We start from the raw sequence: 19,671 nt of genomic DNA on the forward strand, positions 1-19,671 counted from the left end.
TCATTTCCGCGAACTCTGGCCTTCCTCTTTGTTTGCCATGCAAAATCATCAGCAACCCAGGTTGTCTGTCCTCATTAGTTGAGCAAATCTTGGTTAGTGAGGTCAGGACTTGTATTTTAATATTTCCACATAGCTTTCCATTAGCATCCTGCAGTAAACACCTAGTAAAATTAAATGAAAAAAAACCATGTCTATTTTTTTGTTTCGTTTTCTTTTTATCCCTTAGTCTGTCTAAAAAGTGGTGAAATAGTTCCCCCTAGTGCTAAAACAAATATGATGTTTGTATTTTCCTTTGAAAACAAGTTGTGCTCAGAAAAAAAAATGTATTATGGAGCTGGAGAATTGAATGCATTGATGCCAAATGTAAAATTTTAAAATATATACAATTTCTTTTTGTCTGACTACTGTGAAAAAACACCACATGTGACAGAAATAAATCCAAAAGTCATTGTAATTCTTTAAAGTTGTCCATTAGGGGTTCCATAATTTTTCAGCCTAATTCTAAGTTTCCACTTAGCTTTCTCCCTAAAGTTTTTAATCTAATAATATACAGTAACAATGTTTTACAGACAAGTGAGGGACTATTATCGGATACAGCTGGTTTGGTTGCTGTAATGCCAATAGAGAAGTTCTGTTGTTTATTGAGAAGGGACGCATTATCTCCAACATCCTGTTTTTTAATAGATACTCACTGAAAATGTATGAATTATTACCTTTTCATTGATAACAGCTGAGGTGATTTTCAAAAGGTTATTTCAATTTCCAAACACTTAATAACAAGAAAGGGTCTCCTGCCTGTCTCCTCTCACATCTGCACCTTATTTAACAATTAGCCACCTGTCACTGTTTAAGTCCCTCCTTCTATTTTACTCACTACTATTATAGGTTCCTCTGTTGCCACCTCGTGGTCTATCTGGGGTTCTGCTGCCTGGCTCCTTGTGTATTCTCCTCTCATTCTCGTAAGTTTTTTTTTTTTTTTTTTTTTTTGGTTTAATTGTTAAATTTCTTCAGGATGAAGCTCCAGTCTGCATTTTGATCCTGCCTCAAACTGACACTATATGACTCCACAGTTAGGTTAGCTTATGCAGAACCTCACATGTGCAGAGATGCAGTTTAACAAGCATGTTTTTTAACAACATTAATATGCTGAAAGTTAGAATTATATGTTTAGCTTTTCAAGCTTGAAATGAAAATTAAATGCATAGATACATGGGATATTTTATTTTGTAGAACATTAAACCTATGCGGGTAAAAAATACATAGGTAAAATTTTAGGATTTACAGCAGTTGACCTGTTGCATCTGCTTTTTCAAAATCTTATTCCCTGGTTTGAAGCGCGCTCAGTTGGTCGCTAAAATCATCATAAAAATTGTCCGCCCATCGAAGCATCTGGGTGATAGCACTGAGCAGCAGGATGTCACAGTTGACGTCTAGATCCAACGTCTCGGTGTAATTCCTCACTGGAACAATGCAGCTCAGCGGTATGCCAAGCTTTGTGCTGGCCTGTTGCATCTGCATCATAGCGCACAGATTATTCAGATCAAATTTGCTGAACAACAACAACAAGGAACTTTCTGATAAAATGTTCTTTGTGTAACAAGACTCACTATCTCCTTGATGTAGATGCTCTGATAGACGGTTGTCAGGTCCTCCTTCACTAAGGAACAGGCTGCATCAACTTTGGTCAGTACAACCAGCTGAGGAATCCCTGCAAATACAAGCAGAAACATTTCCACACTGGAGGCTCAATAGATTGATTTGTGCACCGAAGTGGCAGGCGACTTTTAAATAACTTCACTGCAAGTATTTTCTTTAGACATGGAGCCATTACTTGAAACATAAAATTATACTAAATATACTACCAAATTAGTTAAAAAGTGGCTTATGGAGAACAAAGTCATTGCATAAAAAGACTCACTTTTTTTCTCAATTTGACTATAAATCAAATAGTCAAATAGTCGTGATTCAAAAGAAACATAACGTTTATTAACTTTTAGGTCAGCAAGGACATTTGTGGATGCATTTTGGTTTTGAACTGTGCAAATGAACCCCACAACAAATGCAAAAGACCTTGAGAAGATACTAGCTGAAGGTGAAAAGAGAGTCATTATCCACAAATAAGCGTCCTCAACTACCTTAGCTGAAAGCAAGAAGCCATAAAGACAAAAATCTAATTTTTTTAAACTTACTTTGGGACATTAAGATTAATTTTGAGCCCGTTCTCTTACAAACCAGTACACCAGTTCTTTCAGGATTTCTGCAAACTCGTGAGAAGTACTTTCAGCTTCTCAAGAAAATGTGAACTTCTGAGATGAAGAAACATTCTGTTGGCATTTAGCAAGGAGAAAAAAATTTTGCTATTCTAACTGAAAACAGAAAGCAATTAGTTTGATTTAAAGCCATACACTGAGGAGGAGGGCGGGGGGAAAGACTCTGACTATTGTTTATTATACTGGTTGTAAACGTCTGGTTTGAAATGCAGTAAAACAATATGTAATTTCACGAAGAACAGCGACTACTAATGTGATACATGTGTTTACACATTTTCATTATATTACTATAAGAGATTCGGCTTTACTGACGTAGATGGTTGGCCTTTTTGCGTATAGCGCTCAGCTTCTCCTCCATCTTTGTGGGCATAATGGAGATGTTGCAGGCATCAAGTACGTATGTGACACAGTGGATCTTGTCTTTGAGGCTTGGAGACTTGCGATAGCCACTAGCTTCAGGATCCAGGGGAGCAGCAGGGTTGAACTGCAGTAATGTTTCAAGGGGGGAGAAAAACAAAAGCTTTGTTTAGGTTAACTGCTGTCAAATTCATGCTCCATCATGTATGATGTAATCAAATCTCACACCTGGTAACAGTCAGGCAGATGACCTTTGAGGATGCTAGTTATATCTTCTATGTCAAGGCCTGTGTCGTTGCTGCTCTCCAGTCCCATCGTGTCACACAGGATGACCGGCAGAAGTCTGCCTTCTCTTCCAGCTTTCAGTGAGTAAGTTCGAAACTAAAAAGGTGAATTAATACACAGACAACAGGAATAATGGAAGGATTTTTATTTCAGATTAATTACTATAAAAATAATGTAAATGTGGCTGATTCAGACCTGAGTAGTGAGGCTGGTGGAGGAACAACCAGACACGGCCTGGTTGGTGACATGGCCTCTGAATACAGAGTTGATGGAATTGAAGAAGCTGGACTTTCCAACTCCAACCGGTCCAATAAGTAAAATCCGAGCCTGGGACACAGAACTGATCAGGGGTTTGTAGTTCTCTATGTAATTCATCAGCTCCAGCTTGTGTCTGTTTGAAGGTAAAAAAAAAAATAATATATATATCTCAACTAAACATTTATTTATTTTCAGTGTGATGGGTGTTTTGAATTTAAAGAACAGATCAATTAAGATTCAGGTCAAACTGCATCTAATGTGGAACTTTTATTCTTTATATGGTAATTAAATTAATCCTAGTCATTTGCATTGAATTTGCTTTCGGTTAAATCAGACTAATTCAGTGCATCCTACACTTCTGCCACTGTGATGAAAACAAAATTGACATCTCTTAAAATTTGGGAAAACCAAGTCCAAATTAGGAGCTAGCTCTGCTGTATAACAGCCAATTGTGTAACTACAAAGTTTATACTGTAAATAATGGAATAAATAACAGTACGTGTGAATAGGTCAAATCAACATATTTGGTTCTGATGCTGTGTGTGGCGCCATTGCAGTAGGTTGGAGTCACAAGTCTGGTTTAAAGTTGTGCAACATCAGCTCTGTAGATTTAAACTGATGAATTTTCAGTTCTCCTGTTGATATTTTCAGTTGAAAAAGAAAAATCTCACTTCCCCCCGCTCCCCTCTGCACAAGCAGAGAAGGTACGGCCAGACAAGTAAAGCATTAAACTTATGTTTACTAACAGAGATTGACTAATCAATCTCTGCAGACTGTTGAGTTTCTGTTTCTTTGTTGTTTTGAATGTTATCTTCATGCTTTGTGAGTAAAGTCAGATCGTTTCTGTAATAACCTTTGTGTTGTCCTCGTCCGTAACCATGGCAGGAGAACAAAAAAACTGCAGTGTTTACACCGCAGTATTGTTAGCTAGGTTTCCAACAGATCTCACTTTACCTCCCAGCAGTTATGTTATTGTATGCAGGTGTGAGTCTTCATTCATCTTACTCAAGGTTCCAGGTTACAGTCCGCCATGGATCCTCGAATTTAGTCACCTCTGTCACGGTCAGTGTTGAAAAGCAAACTTGAGTTAGAAAATGCATAAAATGTCAAAATGTCTATATAAAAACAATATTCAGTCATTTAAAAGTAACTCACCCAAAACCTGGAAGACCTCACAGTCTATCAAGTTCAAGTCATTGCCATGCATCTGTGCAGCATTGAATGGGTAATAACTTGCTGCGTTGCTGTATACAATTGGCTTGCCCGTATGAACAAGAACCAGAGATTCTCCAAAATAAGGACCACAGTTGTTCATCATTCTAACAGCATATGCAGCATTAGCAACCGGATATTTGATTAGTTTTCTTCCCTCAAAAGTAAAAAGAAACGCCCGGTCATCGTTGGCATACTGTCCAGACTGATTAAAAGGTTGTCTGGTGTAGCCTCCAAAAATGTAACCAGAGACATTGTAGCCCACAGACACGGTGGGTGACAGGCTGTCACATTGCTGGTGAAAGGCAGAAGCAGTATAACCATGGACGGTGGCTTTGTAGAGCAGTTTCAGATGAACATGTCCCAGCTGGGAGCAGATTTCTTTCTGATGATTCTCACTCAGCTTGGAGTTCATGATGGGCTGCTGCTCTGGTGAACTGAAGGAACCTTTGATATTCACTCACTTTGGGATGGGAAAGAAAGATATCACTGTGGATTACACAACTATTTGTTGACAGAGAAAAGTAAATAGAAAGCAATGCATTGTGACAAAACTGAAAATGCCAACCCACATACATCTGTAGTTTCTTTTGCATTATTGTTACAGGAAGTTGGAAATCAGAACTGCCCCGTGGGTTGCATAACCACAGCATGCAACATTAGTTACATTTTAAAGATTGGTCTTTATCTGCTTTGACTTTGTCAGCTTTCACCAAAACTTTTTAATGATCATCACTACCGACAAGTTTCACATTTGTTTTTATTTATAGATCAGACGGCAGAAGAGATCGAAATAACTTTTGAAAATTGCAGAAGTTTAGGGAAAAGGATTAGTTGGCAGAAAATCAGAATACCGCTGGAGCACCAGCAGGTGGCGACAAAATCCTGATGCCGCCGATTCTCCTAGAACATCTTCATTTTATTTCAAATTATTCTGTTTCTTCTCAGCAAACATCATCTACAGACCATGTGCAAAGTTATTTGCAGTTAATTCAAGACTAAGACACAAAGGAAACTTGTAGTTTTGCACCTCTCATTCAGATCTAGACAGCATTTTTAAAATCTTTTTGGAGGCAAACAATCTGGTACTGTTTATTTACTATGAATTATTACAGTATGTGTGAAAAAAAATTGCTTCTGCCATCATTAAATTACTTCTGCACTCATGCATATCAGAGCTCTTTAGCCTTGGTGTTCTGGTCCTCGCCTGTCTTTGTTTGCCACCTGTTGGTGGGTGTGTGTAGATAAATTTTAAACTTTTATTTGATGTTTACTGCCACAAATTACTTTTCCTCAAATGTTTCTGTCTTAGAGATAATCGTCCACCACTAATGACTCTGTTTTTTTTTAAGTTTCTCTTTTAATTAGTTTTAGTTTCTTTGAGAAGTTTAATCACTAAAGACAAAATCTGAACTTATTGGCCCTCCTACAGAGCAGTTCTAAGTTTACATGCTACTTTTCTAAATATCAATAACTAAGTTCATAAATTCAGCAAAACTTTGAATCAACGTAAGTTAGTAACTGGAAGTATTGCAATAGACACATCAGTGTTAGTCTTACCTTGCTTCTTTAAAAGAGCGCTTGGTGTTGATGAGGAAACCTCACTGTCTGTGAAGCAAATACTGATGGCACTATAATCCCTCCCACAGTCAACAAAAGTGAAACAAATTTGTCTGAGACATCTGCTTTCAAAAATGAAAGTCTCTTTAATAAGTCTCATGTTTTGTCTCTTCCTTCATTAATTGGTCTGAAGCTGATATGGACCACCGATGGATCTAGTTGAATATGTTTTGACTTTGTAGCGAAAGGCCCCGTCACATGAAATCTAATTTAGCACCAATAATCGCTCTTCATTCAAAGTTACTTAAATCCTGATTCTTCCCTCTTATGATGCTCAGTTTGAACTTTGGCAAATTGTCTTTGCAAGGTACAGGTGTCTAAATACATGTGGTGGCCTTATTCTCAATTTGCGTTGAACTGATCCAGCAAACAGTGGCTGGTGAGTGTTTCTCAGAAAAGCTGTTTATTTGAAAAGGGGAATTTGGCATTGCAGTCATATGGAAACTGAGAGCTGATAACAAATGCCCAAGGGACATTTTGTCACATGCATAAACCTGCTTCTGCCTTTTTATTGAATACTTTCACTTTTAGTTGGGACAAAATAATACATCTCAATGTAGTGGTGTAGATAAAACTGGAGGTAACATTATTTACTGCAGATAAAACTAGTTGTACAGGATGTTTTTTTCTGAAAAGGCTACATTAATGATTGGAATAAGTCACAACCACATCAGCTCTTTTTAGGCCTTAGGAAACCTTCCTAAAATAATGGCCCAAATCATTTTTTGCCAAAAGTAACTTTGGCAACAAACAACAACAAAAAACCCACCTTTTTATTTCCAAAACAGGATTTAGGCACACAAAAAAATAAATAAAAATCCCGTTAGATAAAAAATAAAAGGTCTTGTGTCACAAAAAATGCTATTGTACATCTTTATTTGAAGTAGGTTGTACCTTTGTAACTGTGATTTCTTATACTCTGCAAAGAAATAAATGCTGCTACCTGTTGATCATTTCACTCAATGCATTCTCTGTTCTCTGTTTATGAAAGACTATAATTTGAACTTTTTGAATTGGTCTGTATAGTGCCTGCCGGATAGTCTTTGGGCAAAATGTATTACATTTCTGAGTGGATTTTGAGCTTATAGGTCTATAAACCATGTAGACCTATAAGGTCATAGAGATCTCTTTACTTAGTGTCTCCAGCACTAGAAATAAAGTGGAAGTTGCATTTAGTTTCTAGTTCTCTGGAAAAACTAATGTGAGTCAGTGTTGTGAAAAAAAAACAACTATTGGTTCATGTTTTCTTCTGGAATGTTTGTGTTTGACACAACAGTCAAGTTCTATGAATAAAAATATTGGCAGGACACAATAAAGCGGTCGCACAGAAACTGAAAATATCCGATAAAAGCCTCTCATGCTACACAGACATTTTCACAATTTTTTTTTTTTCCAATGTAGAAGGTGCAACTTTCAGTTTTGAAGTTTTGACTGAGGCATGTTCCTTAATGCATCCGCCATTAGTTTTAGGTCTAGCACTGAAAAAAAGCAAGTTGGATTACATTTCTACATCTAGTCAGTCCATAAAAACCATATGTAGATTATAGACCCAGGACTTTTTATGCTGTAATAAAAGGGACAAATTGCTCAATTGCTCATTTTTCTTTCTTTAATGAAAGAAAAATCAACTTTTTTGATTATTGTTTGACTGTTGTTGTTTTTTTTTCTGTTTTTTTTTTATACAAAGCAGTGACATGACGGTTTTCACAGTTATCACACTTGCATTTCTTTTTTTTTTTTTTTTTTTTTTTTGCTCAAGTGTCCTAAACAGCTAAAAAAAAAAAAAAGAACAATTTGATTTCACAAAACATATTATTATAGAATTGGTTTTATTAGAATACTTCAATACATCGAATTTTGTTTTGAATTTAGATGCGATGTCAGGATATTACCACTAGATGGAAATGCAGACTTGAGCGCCGACAAGAAAATCTCGGAGTCTTCACACATCTGTTTTCGACTTGTTGCACTTCAACTTGTGGATTTTTCAATATCTAAAATCCAACCAACTATTTATTTTTTCTTAAACGTTGCATCTAATAACAGAAGACAGTAGAGAATACACAACAACCCAAATGAATTAGTAGAAAGAGTTTTTAAAAAAAACCCGAGTGGAGTAATTTTAAATATAAAAAACGACATAATGCGTTAATATTTTAAAGTGAGCTATAGGCAGATATTTTGTAATAAATAAACAAAATGCACGCAGGATGTCTCGCGAAACCTCTTCTTGTCCAATGGGACAGGCTTTGCGCCTCGGAGATTGTGTGGCCAGCTTAGAGGTGGTCTTTGTATGTCGGAGCAGATGAAGGGTCCTGACTCTGCAGTGCCAGAGCCGCTGGGACCGGGAGTGAAGCTCATAGACCTCCGAGGAGCTGCAGAAACCACCGAGGCGCACTAAGGGAGTCCTGTGTTCCACTTTGGCTCACTCTGCACTTCATACACCGCTCTGATGTCTCTGCCCTTATGTCGACATTCGCCCTGAGGGTCACACTGGCGAAAACCAGCTGTACAAAAACTCTGTCACAGAAGGATTCTTGGACTTTTGAACTTATGTGGCTCTTAATTTTATTGTCAGTGGCCTTTTCAGCCGCGCAGGACTCGGACACCCTGGCCAAGAATGAGGACATCCCGGAGGGCGCATCCACCCTGGCGTTCGTTTTCGATGTGACCGGCTCCATGTACGACGACCTGGTCCAGGTCATCGAGGGAGCTTCTAAGATTTTAGAAACATCCCTGAGCCGACCGAAGAGACCGCTGTATAACTTCGCTCTGGTGCCCTTTCATGACCCAGGTAATGCAGATCAAAAGAAAGGAATGCATGCATGAAAAAAAAAAAAAAAAAAAAAAAATATATATATATATATATATATATATATATATATATATATATATATATATTTAATTTGTACAATTTTTCACAGTTATTCTGCTTTTTCTGTTAGAACAAGGATCCATGTGCAGTTTTGAACAGACTAGAAAAATATGAAACATGTTCAGATTATTTTTCAAGTAAAGTTGGTGTAAAAAAATGCCACTTTTTTTTTCTTTTTGCACATAGACCTTCTTAGATTAATGTTTTACACTAATGATCCCTATAGTGCCCTCCCACCCCCAAATTTCTGATGAGTTTGGTCAAGGATACCTCCCACAATTATGTCAGTCATATACTTTGTGAGGGAATGTTTAGTTGTAGAAAGTAAATAAATACATTTTAATTATTGTTTTGAATATGAAAGAAAAATCAACAGCTAAAATTTTCTGCTCTTTCTCCTTGACTTTAAAAACTGAAAGCTGCTTGTATGTGACATTTTGAAGTTTGGAATGGTGAATAGGGAAAAAAAATCTAGTTTTTGCTGCAGTTGTGGTTTCTGATTACAAAATCAGAAGACCGTAAAACATCCTGCAACCTAAACTCTTATGTTTTGGGGTTTGGAGGGGCCATAAACAAAAATATAGATATAACAAGGCAGCCCCTTTCTCAGTAATTGCAAAATAAACTATGACCCATTCTAGATTTTAGAAGCTGATCTAGTGTCCATATGCTGTAATTTCACACTGATGAACTGGAACGTCAGCAATATGTTTTCATATTGTTGGACCACACAGATTATAAACCTCAACCGGGAACAACTTTATGAACAAATGTCTTAAATTTAAAAACTGGAAATTGAGTCTGGAAACTAATGAGATTTTGCAATATAAAATTTGTTGAATCTTGAATATTTTGAGAGTGTTTGGTGGTTGAATTTTACTCTTTGTAATTCAAACAAAAGCAGTCGGAAAGGTGGAAGATGTGACAGTTTGTTGACACTCCGCCCTCTGAATGTTCCTCACCTCCTCCCTAGCAGGAACTGTTGGACTTGGTTTCTGTGTGCAGATGTTAGGACTGATGGCCTCTTTCATTAGCGTTCCATCAGGGGTGACTGCGAGGCTCTTAGTTTTGTAACGCAGCTTGACGATTGTCATCACCTTCTAAGCGCTCTCTCATTCTCAGCAGTAATGTCTAGACAATATATCACCGGGTTATTTAACATGAACGTCGCACTGCAGGTCAGAACTGGCAAATAGTTACGTAAGACCATTTACTGCAACAAATTCTGTGTTTAAGAGACACAATCATGAGATTGATTGCAATTATTTTCACAGTGCTTAGGGAAAAAAAACACACAGGAACAAAAACATTTTAATAACAAAAACTTGACACATTTCCAGGGGACACTTAGAGGAAGAGGTGAGCGGACAACTCTGAATGAATCTGATTATTTCTGCAGGACTGGATGCTTTTTAGTTTAAATGTAAAAAAAAAAAAAAAAAAAAAAAAGAAGAGACATTTAACACTCAAAATAAGAATTGCCTTGGTAGATAAAACATCTAATGCCATATTTTGACAATATATGGCAGCATCCTTTCCATAAATGTTAATAGCTCTTGGTGTAAGTTTTGCTTCCACAGCCTGAACATTTTTATGTCAAATACTGTAAGCAGGTTAATCTGAAAATACCTGAACCAGGAGACCTGAAGGAAAAGAAAATAAATTAATAGACAGATGATCTGTGCGGTGAACACAAATTCCTCATCCAGATGTTGCTTCTCTGCTGGTTTTCAACATTTTTTCTGAAGCACATATTTCTCTCTGATCTGTGAGCATTCATCTTAAAAAATAACCACATAATACAAGGTGCAAATCTGTTTATTATACACAAATGTAATAAATATCCAATTCATTATGTATTTTTTGAGTGTGTAATTTATTAGGATGTGATATAAGAACTGCAATGCCTTTGACGTATCAACAGAAATGGAAAAAACTTTCGTCTTGGACTAAGTTTAGGTTTTCAACTGTTCCTGCCTGTTGAAGTAAATTCTGAGATCGTCTTCTCACAGTTACAACAGCCTGAGTTTGAGCTTCCATGTCGACTCCTTTTTACAGACTTTACAGCTGCGTGTTTGTCCTTCACCGGCAAGTGACATTCGTTTGCTTCTGAAGATGTTTACGAGGATGTCAGAGTGAATCCCCTCAGGGAGTAGAGGAATGATTAGCACAACACACTGCGAGCAGGGGTAGCTGAACATTTTTCCAAATGTTGTTTTGACCCCGGATCTCTGCCTTCCTTTCTGCCCCCTTCTCTGTTTTGTTTTCATTGGGACATTTATGACACAGATCCATTTTCTTTCCGTTTTATCCAGCCCAGTGAGATAACACAGCTCCTCCTGTTTGATCTGGCTTCTTTTACATCAGAAGTCTTTATTTATACTGCAATCTGACTCGGTAAACACAACACTGCACTGTGTGTTCTTCTAAAGTCTATCCTTTTGCAAGTTTCTAAGAGAGCCTGTGTATGAAGCGAAAAGGATGCCTGGATATTGGGGTCAGGCCTGTATGGGAAGATAACCAGGAAGTCTGCCCCCGAAACTCCATCCTGCAGGAAGAAAAAAAGAGAGGAAAGAAGCAGGATTCCTTCTGGAGCCATTTTACTCACGTACTGGACTGCAGTCCTGTTCTAGTGGAAAGAAGTTTATTCATAGTGCCTTTCAAAATAACTTTTGTTCAATTTTGTCATCTCATAAATGCACACTGTTACAGTATTGAGATATGTTTACCAAACTCTTAGCTATGACTTGCAATGAAGTTTGCAAAACTTGCATTGTGTGCTTAGTCATAGTCAAAAAATGTTATATTGAAAGATTCATTTATTTAATTGAAACACATTTTATGGATTAACTACAGACTGTCTTAAGGACTTTATTTCAGATACAGTTAATGAAAACATTTAAGATTAGAACATTTTATCAGATCAATAAAAAACTTAATGCAGAAATGCAACTTAATGAAAAGTATATTTAATGCAAATAGAGCTAGATGATATGACTGAAAAATTCATCACAATATCAGTAATTATATTAATTTAGTTTTTGTTTTAAATATCTGAAATGCTGCCAAACTGGTGGCACGACTTTTCCTGCTTTATCCACAGTTTGTCCTCCACAACGTTGTTTTTTATTTTTAAGCAGTTATGAAGCACGGTGACAAAATCTGAAACTGCTGCTTCACAGAACAGTTGTGTTCATACTTAAATTAAATCAAACACAGGTACGAATTAAGTGACTTTTGGGGGTAATTGGTTGCACTGGATTTTATTTACAGGGATAAGAGAAAATCCAAATGTGTTGAATATTTTCAGTTTTTGATGTTAAACTTCTAAGAGATAATCAAGTAGAAGATCAACTAATGAAACACTTTTGATTAGCAGGATCTGATTGTTTCATGTAAGCAGAAAGGCTGTACTTATATATTTTTTTCATTAGAGCAATGGAAATTTTCTTTTTCTTGACTGAACAGAAGTGTAGAAAAAGAGGCTGTGTCAATTTGAAAACTGGCTGAAGAGAATCAGCTCAAATCAAAACATTACATTTTTCTAAATTAAATCAAGCATCTCATAAATTGTTTGGATTCATTTTATGAAGATTCCTGGCGCGTTTCAGCTGTGTGCTGTAGAAACCGACTCCTCTCAGTTGAAAGCCTGCCTGTCTAACGTTTTCCTGCCAGTTGTGATTAGCAAGAGGGAGACGGCTGAGGAGTGATGAGAAGGGAAGGCAGAATAGTTTCTACCTTCTCTGTAAGATCAAAGCCTCTCGTCTCAAAGCCTCCTTTGTTGGTTTTCAGCGTCTTTTCCTACGAGTCCCGTGTTTTTCTTTGTTTCCTTCTGTCGAGAGCTTTTCATTTTTTTTGTCTTAAACACTCCGCCCGTGTGAGATTACAAGGAGCCTGTATTTAGCTGGACAGAGTCAGTAATGATGCTATTAGGTAGGAATGCCAAAAGAGAGAGAGGAGGAGATTTTGGAGAAGAAGAAAAAAGAGGAATAGATGGAACAACAGTTCTAGTTTTTGTAGTTTCATATATGCTCTGGAATACTTTTTTATGACCTTATATTGTTATCCAAGGTGATATAAGTGAACACTGACTTTGTTTGAATAATTCAATTTATAGAAAACCGATGTAGGAACTGATGCACTTAGTTAAAGGTGTATGTAATTTTGAGCCTGGAACTTTAAATGAATTTTAAATTACACTGATAAATCGAATCAATTTAAAATAAGTGATGCAGTTAAGAGGGTTTTTAAAATACACCACGTGAGGTTTGTTCCCTTCAGACACTCCACATGTTTTCCTTTTGACTTAGGCTAAAGTTACAAGGCCCCATTCGTCCAAGCAGGACCATCAGCTTTCTTCTGAAGCCACCAGCTGGCCTAAATCGACTGTTTTTACTATTTTTCCACCAAATTTGTTTTTTTTTTTCATTGGAAAATTTAAAATGAAGACATAAATCTTTACCATTGGTACATAATTGTGAAGTGGAAGGAAAATGATTTAGTCTTTTCAAAGCTTTTTATAAATAATCTCAAAACCACAGTTCTGCATTGGTTCAGGAGGGACTGGTGTTGGATAGCAGCGTGAGGAAAGAACATTGTGTGGACATGTTGAAATAACATCAGCCAGGAAGTTAAGACTTGAGTATAACTGAGTCATGCAAATGGATTTTAATCACACGGTTAAAATAGTTACAAAGCCAACAAATTCAGTGTGGGCAACAGATATCTGAGTTATAGAAAGATATCAGTCGCTCATAGAAAATTTGTGTACAAAGCTGAAAATGTGACGGCCTCATTCTGTCAGCAATTTCCATCAAAACAACTCTGAAAAGCTTGTGGGAGGATACTGAAAATGTTTGATTTAAGTCATACAATTTATGAAGACAGTTCTGCAGAATGCTAAACAAATGTATGCAAACTTATGGATTAGAAGGAAATAACAAAAATATCCTCCTCTGACCTCAAACAGAAAAAGTTTAGTCTGATTTATTGTTGGATCGTGAGAAATATTTTTGTTTGTTATTTTTGTCATAATAAGCTACTTTTGTAAGCATCGGCCAGAGCTTCTCTTAAACTCAGAATTTTGAGTTGTGTCTAGATGTAATTATTAATAAAACATTTTCCTAAAGTTTTTTTTTAACTCATTAATTTTATTGCTTTACATCACACTTTTATTGACTCATATGGAACTCATTCGCTTTACATCCTTTTAGGCCTGATTCCAGCGCTAAGCATTCACATGATTTGGTATCGCATGACCTCATTCTGGCTGTGACTCCTAAGGCTGGTTTCTCTGTGCAAGGCCCTCTTGCATACTCGAGTTGAAACATATGTTCATTTTGAGCGGTTTGGCTGCTGATTTGCATCCTGGAGAAAACAAAGGGACAAAGTGTAATAAATATCTATCCATCACATGTGCTTTTTTTTTGCACATGCACATTCCTTAAACAGGTGTGTATGTGTGGAAGAGCAGGATATATTAAACTGCTGTTTAAACTATGTTTATGGTACTCAAACATCATTTATGTAGTTATGTTGGCCTTTAAAATACTTTGAAATTGGACGTTTTAGCCCTCATTCCCTGGTCAAATTTACCTAAGACGTTGGAAATCAACACATTTTATCAGCAGTGATGGTTTACCAAGAAAAGGTGTGTTTTGTGAGGATGTTTGATTGTTTTGTGAATTACAAATAATACTATTCTATTGTGTATTCTCTTGTACAAGGGATAATTTTTTTTGTCATTTCTTAAGTAAAATAGAGAGCCAGATTTTGTACTTTACAGTCCTTTTTGCTCTATTCTAAAATTTTAAATTCAGCTCCAAAATAAAGTATATATTATTAAAGAAACGCTAAACAGAGATATTGTGAAATGAACAGCTGAAATCTTAAGTATTATATATATATATATATATATATATATATATATATATATATATATATATATATATATATATATATATATATATATATATATATATATATATTTCAATAAGCAAGTAGAGTACATAAGAACAGAAGTCAATGTAAAAAGAAATACAAATCAAGGACATTAATTTGTTAAATTTAACTGTAGAATTTTAAATGCTAATAGAGATGCACAGATCAGTGAATACTATGCTTTAAATGTATCTTTGTATCTCACAACTGGGTGTTTTAACAAATTATGCTGGCATACATGAAAGGAGGTGTAGTGAAGCATTGTTTGAGTGCTAATAAAAAATCTCTACCATTTTCAATGAACAAATTCAGTTTATTGGTGTTGTTTAGATAAGAAAATGCCTTAAAATTATAATTGTATTTATTACAGTATTATATTAAATGTTGATGTTGAAGACGATTGCATTCCACACTTTTCAGATAATATCTGAAAAGAAGGAGTTATCTTCTGTCAACATCATGCCCCACTTTGTATTGGCATATTACGTACAATCCCTATAAAATACAGTTTTGTGGTTCTAATATAACAAAACACAAAAACATCAAAGGGGATTATTTGCTTTTGTAAGCCAGTGTAGATGTGTTTCTCTCTGTTAGAACATGTACAAAGATGGCTTTATAAGGTGATAATGTATGAAATTTGTGGTAACTATGCGTTATTCATCATCAACCTAGTAAAACATTTCTGCCTTTGTTAAGTTTGGCCTGTTTTATGAGACCTTTTTTTGCTGAAGCAGTCCAGGCAAGACATTACATCCTTGTAAAAGGTTAATGAGGCTGTACCAGCAGGACCACACATTTACAGCTGTAAATGAAACATTTTTATGCCTAAGCATCATTTCCTATTTGTGCTTACACACACTAAATAAATAAGCTCACGGGCTATAATGGAAAACTGTTAGCAAAGCTGTCAAATAATATTAACCACTGAGTTTTTAAACAGGCATCACAGCTGGCGTCTCATTCACCAAAACTGACATACAACTGATTGATACAGCAGTTCCAAAGAGTTTCACTGGTCTGGCTCTTAAACTGTGTGTGCACCAGGCAACTGAATTACAACCTGCAGGACCAAAGGTCATACTGTCAGTGCTCTCTGGCCTGGACCGCTATAAAACATCTGTCGAGGAAAATCTTGTACCTACACTAGGTATGACGGCTCCAGCTCTATTGGGAAAAGACTTTCCACAGGATTCAGGAGTGTGTTTGTGTGGATCTTTGACCATTCATCCAGAAGTAGATCTGTGAGGTCAGACACTGATGATGATTGATGACATGGTCTGGCTAACAGTCTCCACTCTAATTCACCAGAAAGTTGTTTTATCAGGTTGAGCTCAGGCCTTAAGCACCGTCACTCATGGCTAAGGTCTCCAGCCCCTGTTTTTGAGAGTTTCTGTCCTGCAATGTTTAGAGGCAACCTAACTTCAACACACCAAAATAAAATTGTTGAATTAACTCCTCGTCATGTCATCAAATTCTGCAGTTGCAATGCAGTTCATCAATGAAGGATGTTAGTTCTCAAACGCTGGAGTTGGAGTCATGGATCTGTCTGGTCCACTGATGCTCAGTGATGTTGGAATTGATGGGGCATTCCCAAAGTGTATCTGCAGAGTCAGCAAAAATAATTGTCCTTTTCACTTGAGCTTAAGAAGCCAAGCCAAATTCCTCAAAATAAACCAAAAACACCTTAAGCTTCCTTCAACTACCCTTTACACTTGGCAAAATGCATTTAGAAAGTATTTAGAAGTATTTTTTATATAAGATGGAAAAAGTCCATGAATTCATTTTCCCTTGCACTAGAATCTTTCAGTGTCTACCTTCTGTTCTTCCACAAGAAAAATGCCTTAATCTTGGGGTATTGAAGTGCCAGTCCACATAGATGATAACATCTTTAGAGTACAAAGTTGTCTTTCATTATACATAAAATTGCTTTGTTGCTTTGAGCAAAAGAGACTGACTGTAGTAAACTACTGTACCTTAAACCACACATGTATAGCTCAAATCCAGGGTGTAATGCATTCTTTCTGATCTTTTGAATTTAACTTTTTTGCTGTATGCAGACATATAGCACAAATATAAACGCTGCTCTTTGAAGCTGTAATTAAACCCTGCACGTCTTACCAAATGCTGCTCTTTTATTTTGAACTTTAAGTTGCTTACTCACTGTGTTCTTCTCTTGTGGCTTCTGTTTAGACAGAGCGTAAAATTTCACTTAACTACAAAGATGAAGAAATCTTATTAAACTCCTTCTTTGATGCGCTTCTTTGGTGAAAGTCCATAATTTCCCACATGCTTAGCCAAATGCAGCCTGTGATTCAAAGTAACTACAGAGAGCAAGTGCCAGTGAGTCAGTAATAGCCAGAAAACTCAGTGTTTAAGTTGAAACTGATTGACCCGTCAACCAAAATGTAGCACATAAAGCTGGCGAGCATTAACTGCCTAATTCAGCCTATCTATATTTATTTATTCATCCCATCTGACTTGTTAAATAAAAACTTATTGTAGTGAAGAGAAAAGGAGAAAGGCTGTAATTTCTGGACTATCAAGTCCAAACCTTTTTTTTCAAAGGTTTGAAACTTTGAAAAAAAAGTTGTATGTATAAGGGGCGGACTTGTCTATAAGCCGCAGGTGTCCATGTTATAACATAAGATAATTACACACCGTAAATGCTTTATCCAAGTAATACCTACCAAGAAAAGTCATTAATCATAATCATCTTCCTCCAGCGCACTAAAACCACTAAAGTCAGTCAGAATTGAACAGCCTCACACGATTCCTTAGTCTGTTTGGTTGTTTCTTTTACAAATTTATGCAAAACTTTGTCAATATTCCAATAATGTAACAAAAAACCACACACACACACAATTTTAAAATTGCATTGTTTTCTTTAAATAAGAAACAGCGTTAAAATTGCACCTGAATAAATTTGTTCATTCAATAAGTCATTAAAAAACATGCCACGACATCATCCTCCCACCACCACTTCTTCTTTTCCACCAGTGATAACGTTCAGTTGTGAGTCAAAAAAACCCACCTCATTTTAGCACAACGATTTTTTTTTTTTTTTTTTTTGTCAAAAATCGTTAAAAAAGTTTTAAATTGGCATGTTTCCATTAAGTACATTTATTTTTATAATTCCAGTTTGCACAATTTTTATGGTGAATGGAAATGGAAACACAGCTAATGTCACTTTTGTCTGGAGGCAAATTCAATGTTGAGCTTATGTTGTCCTCTTCATCATGCAGCTGAAAAGAGTAGCAGCTTACAGTCCAGAAATTACAGTTGTCAATTTCCTTTTTTATAAATAAAAATCTGAAAAGTGTAGCATGCATTGTTTTAGAGAACATGAGTGAAGACAGAAAGTGTTAAGGAACAGAGCTATAGAGAACATTAAAGCAAGTTTAGCTTATAAATCAATATCCCAAGGCAACTTACAAAACGTTGTTCAGTCCATCATCCTAAAATGGAAAAAGTTTAGCAACTTTTTTCAACAACAAAGCTATAGTTGAAAGTAATCCATAAAAAGTTGTTTGGACCATGTTACAAAAATTTAAGTTTTTTGGCCAAACTAATACTGTTATAATGATGGTGCACGGCTGTGGCAGTATTATGTTTTCTTTAGCAGGAACAAGGAAATTAAGACAACTGAGCAAAACAATGGACCTTCTAGATATAAAGCTGCTACACATGTGCAAAAGGTAATTCTACATATTATTGAGTCAATAAAATGCAAATGTTTGTAACATGACGAAACACACCATTTATTTCTTCTCTTAAAGCACCATAGGATGTGATGTCATCTGTCTTTGTAACAGACTCTCCAACAGATCTCACATGTGGGAAGTATTAGATGCTCTTGTGTGGTTTGTGAGTGAGTTGCATCTTGCTTTACTTTTTGTGGAGGGCTGATCTTGATCAATTGAATCCATCATGCCATTATTAGGAATGTGTGGTCGGTGACCTTTTGTCCCCCAACACATCCAACTTTCTAAAAGAGGAGGAGGAGGCCAAACCAGCAGACATTAAATGCATGGTGGTCCATTTCTTTGTGATTAGAAGTTTCCATCCCAATTTCTGTTTGTGCTGGTTTGAAATAAAGCATCTTGACAGCTCTGCTGCTTTGGGGCTACCACAGTTATTGGATGACGGGTAGCAAACTTATGCAGCATAAGAATTTATAGGTTTGAAGCAAATGGCAAATAACAAAAGAAAATAAGAAAAAAGGAGAAGATGGTGGAAGAAACAGAAGAACATCTCAGAAAAGTTGAACAATATAAAGTAATATACCTAATGATTAAAGTGACCTAGAAATTAAAGCTTACACCACATAAATGAAAAAGAACAGAGTTATCAGGGAGCTGATTAAGTTCCAAATGTAGTTATTCCTTCATAGCAACAGGAATATGGTTGAGTCACCATAAACAGCAGACATAATTAGCCTTCATTCAAACTAAATAGAGGTTATTATCCCAACAGACTAACCACTTCTTATCCACAGAATTATGCCATTTAAAACGGCACATGTGCATTTTGAATAAAGCTGCCATTTATGTTTTTACGGCTTCGCAATTTCCTGTTTGGGAAAGTGAAAAAGGCAGATTTAGACATTGGCGATCCAGTAAATCTGTCTATATTGAACTCATTTTTTCTTAGGGATCAGATCTCTGAAAAAAAAAACAGGTTGAGAAAGCAACTATATAATAAGATATATATATATATATATATATATATATATATATAAAATATATATATATATATATATATATATATATATATATATATATATATATATATATATATATATATATATATTACAGGCAGTCTTGTTTCATAATTCCCAGATTGTTCTTACTT

The 19,671-nt window shown here is 36.0% G+C and overlaps 2 protein-coding genes across 4 annotated transcripts in view; one reads left to right on the plus strand and one right to left on the minus strand.

Moving 5' to 3' along the window:
* Positions 1 to 962: 962 nt before the first annotated feature.
* Positions 963 to 6,029, minus strand: LOC106936153 (interferon-induced protein 44-like). The gene is made up of 8 exons (XM_015016981.1): positions 5,943 to 6,029; positions 4,326 to 4,845; positions 4,176 to 4,224; positions 3,108 to 3,303; positions 2,856 to 3,008; positions 2,583 to 2,754; positions 1,608 to 1,708; positions 963 to 1,512 (listed from the first exon to the last, which is right to left on the minus strand). Exons 2-8 carry the CDS (start codon positions 4,795 to 4,797, stop codon positions 1,318 to 1,320), a joined length of 1,338 nt encoding a protein of 445 aa, XP_014872467.1. The 5' UTR covers positions 4,798 to 4,845; positions 5,943 to 6,029; the 3' UTR covers positions 963 to 1,317.
* A 2,303-nt stretch (positions 6,030 to 8,332) lies between these two features.
* hmcn1 (hemicentin 1) overlaps positions 8,333 to 19,671 on the plus strand; it is a 92,189-nt gene continuing 80,850 nt past the window's right edge. For all 3 annotated transcript variants that reach the window (XM_015016978.1, XM_015016980.1, XM_015016979.1), the window contains exon 1: positions 8,333 to 8,796. In XM_015016978.1, coding sequence (XP_014872464.1) covers positions 8,469 to 8,796 — 328 coding nt within the window. In that variant the 5' untranslated portion in view covers positions 8,333 to 8,468. The remainder of the gene's footprint in view (positions 8,797 to 19,671) is intronic.

The sequence above is a fragment of the Poecilia latipinna genome, unplaced genomic scaffold, assembly GCF_001443285.1.
Source record: "Poecilia latipinna isolate Pla-1442-1.1 unplaced genomic scaffold, P_latipinna-1.0 Scaffold2087, whole genome shotgun sequence".
NCBI lineage: Eukaryota > Metazoa > Chordata > Actinopteri > Cyprinodontiformes > Poeciliidae > Poecilia > Poecilia latipinna.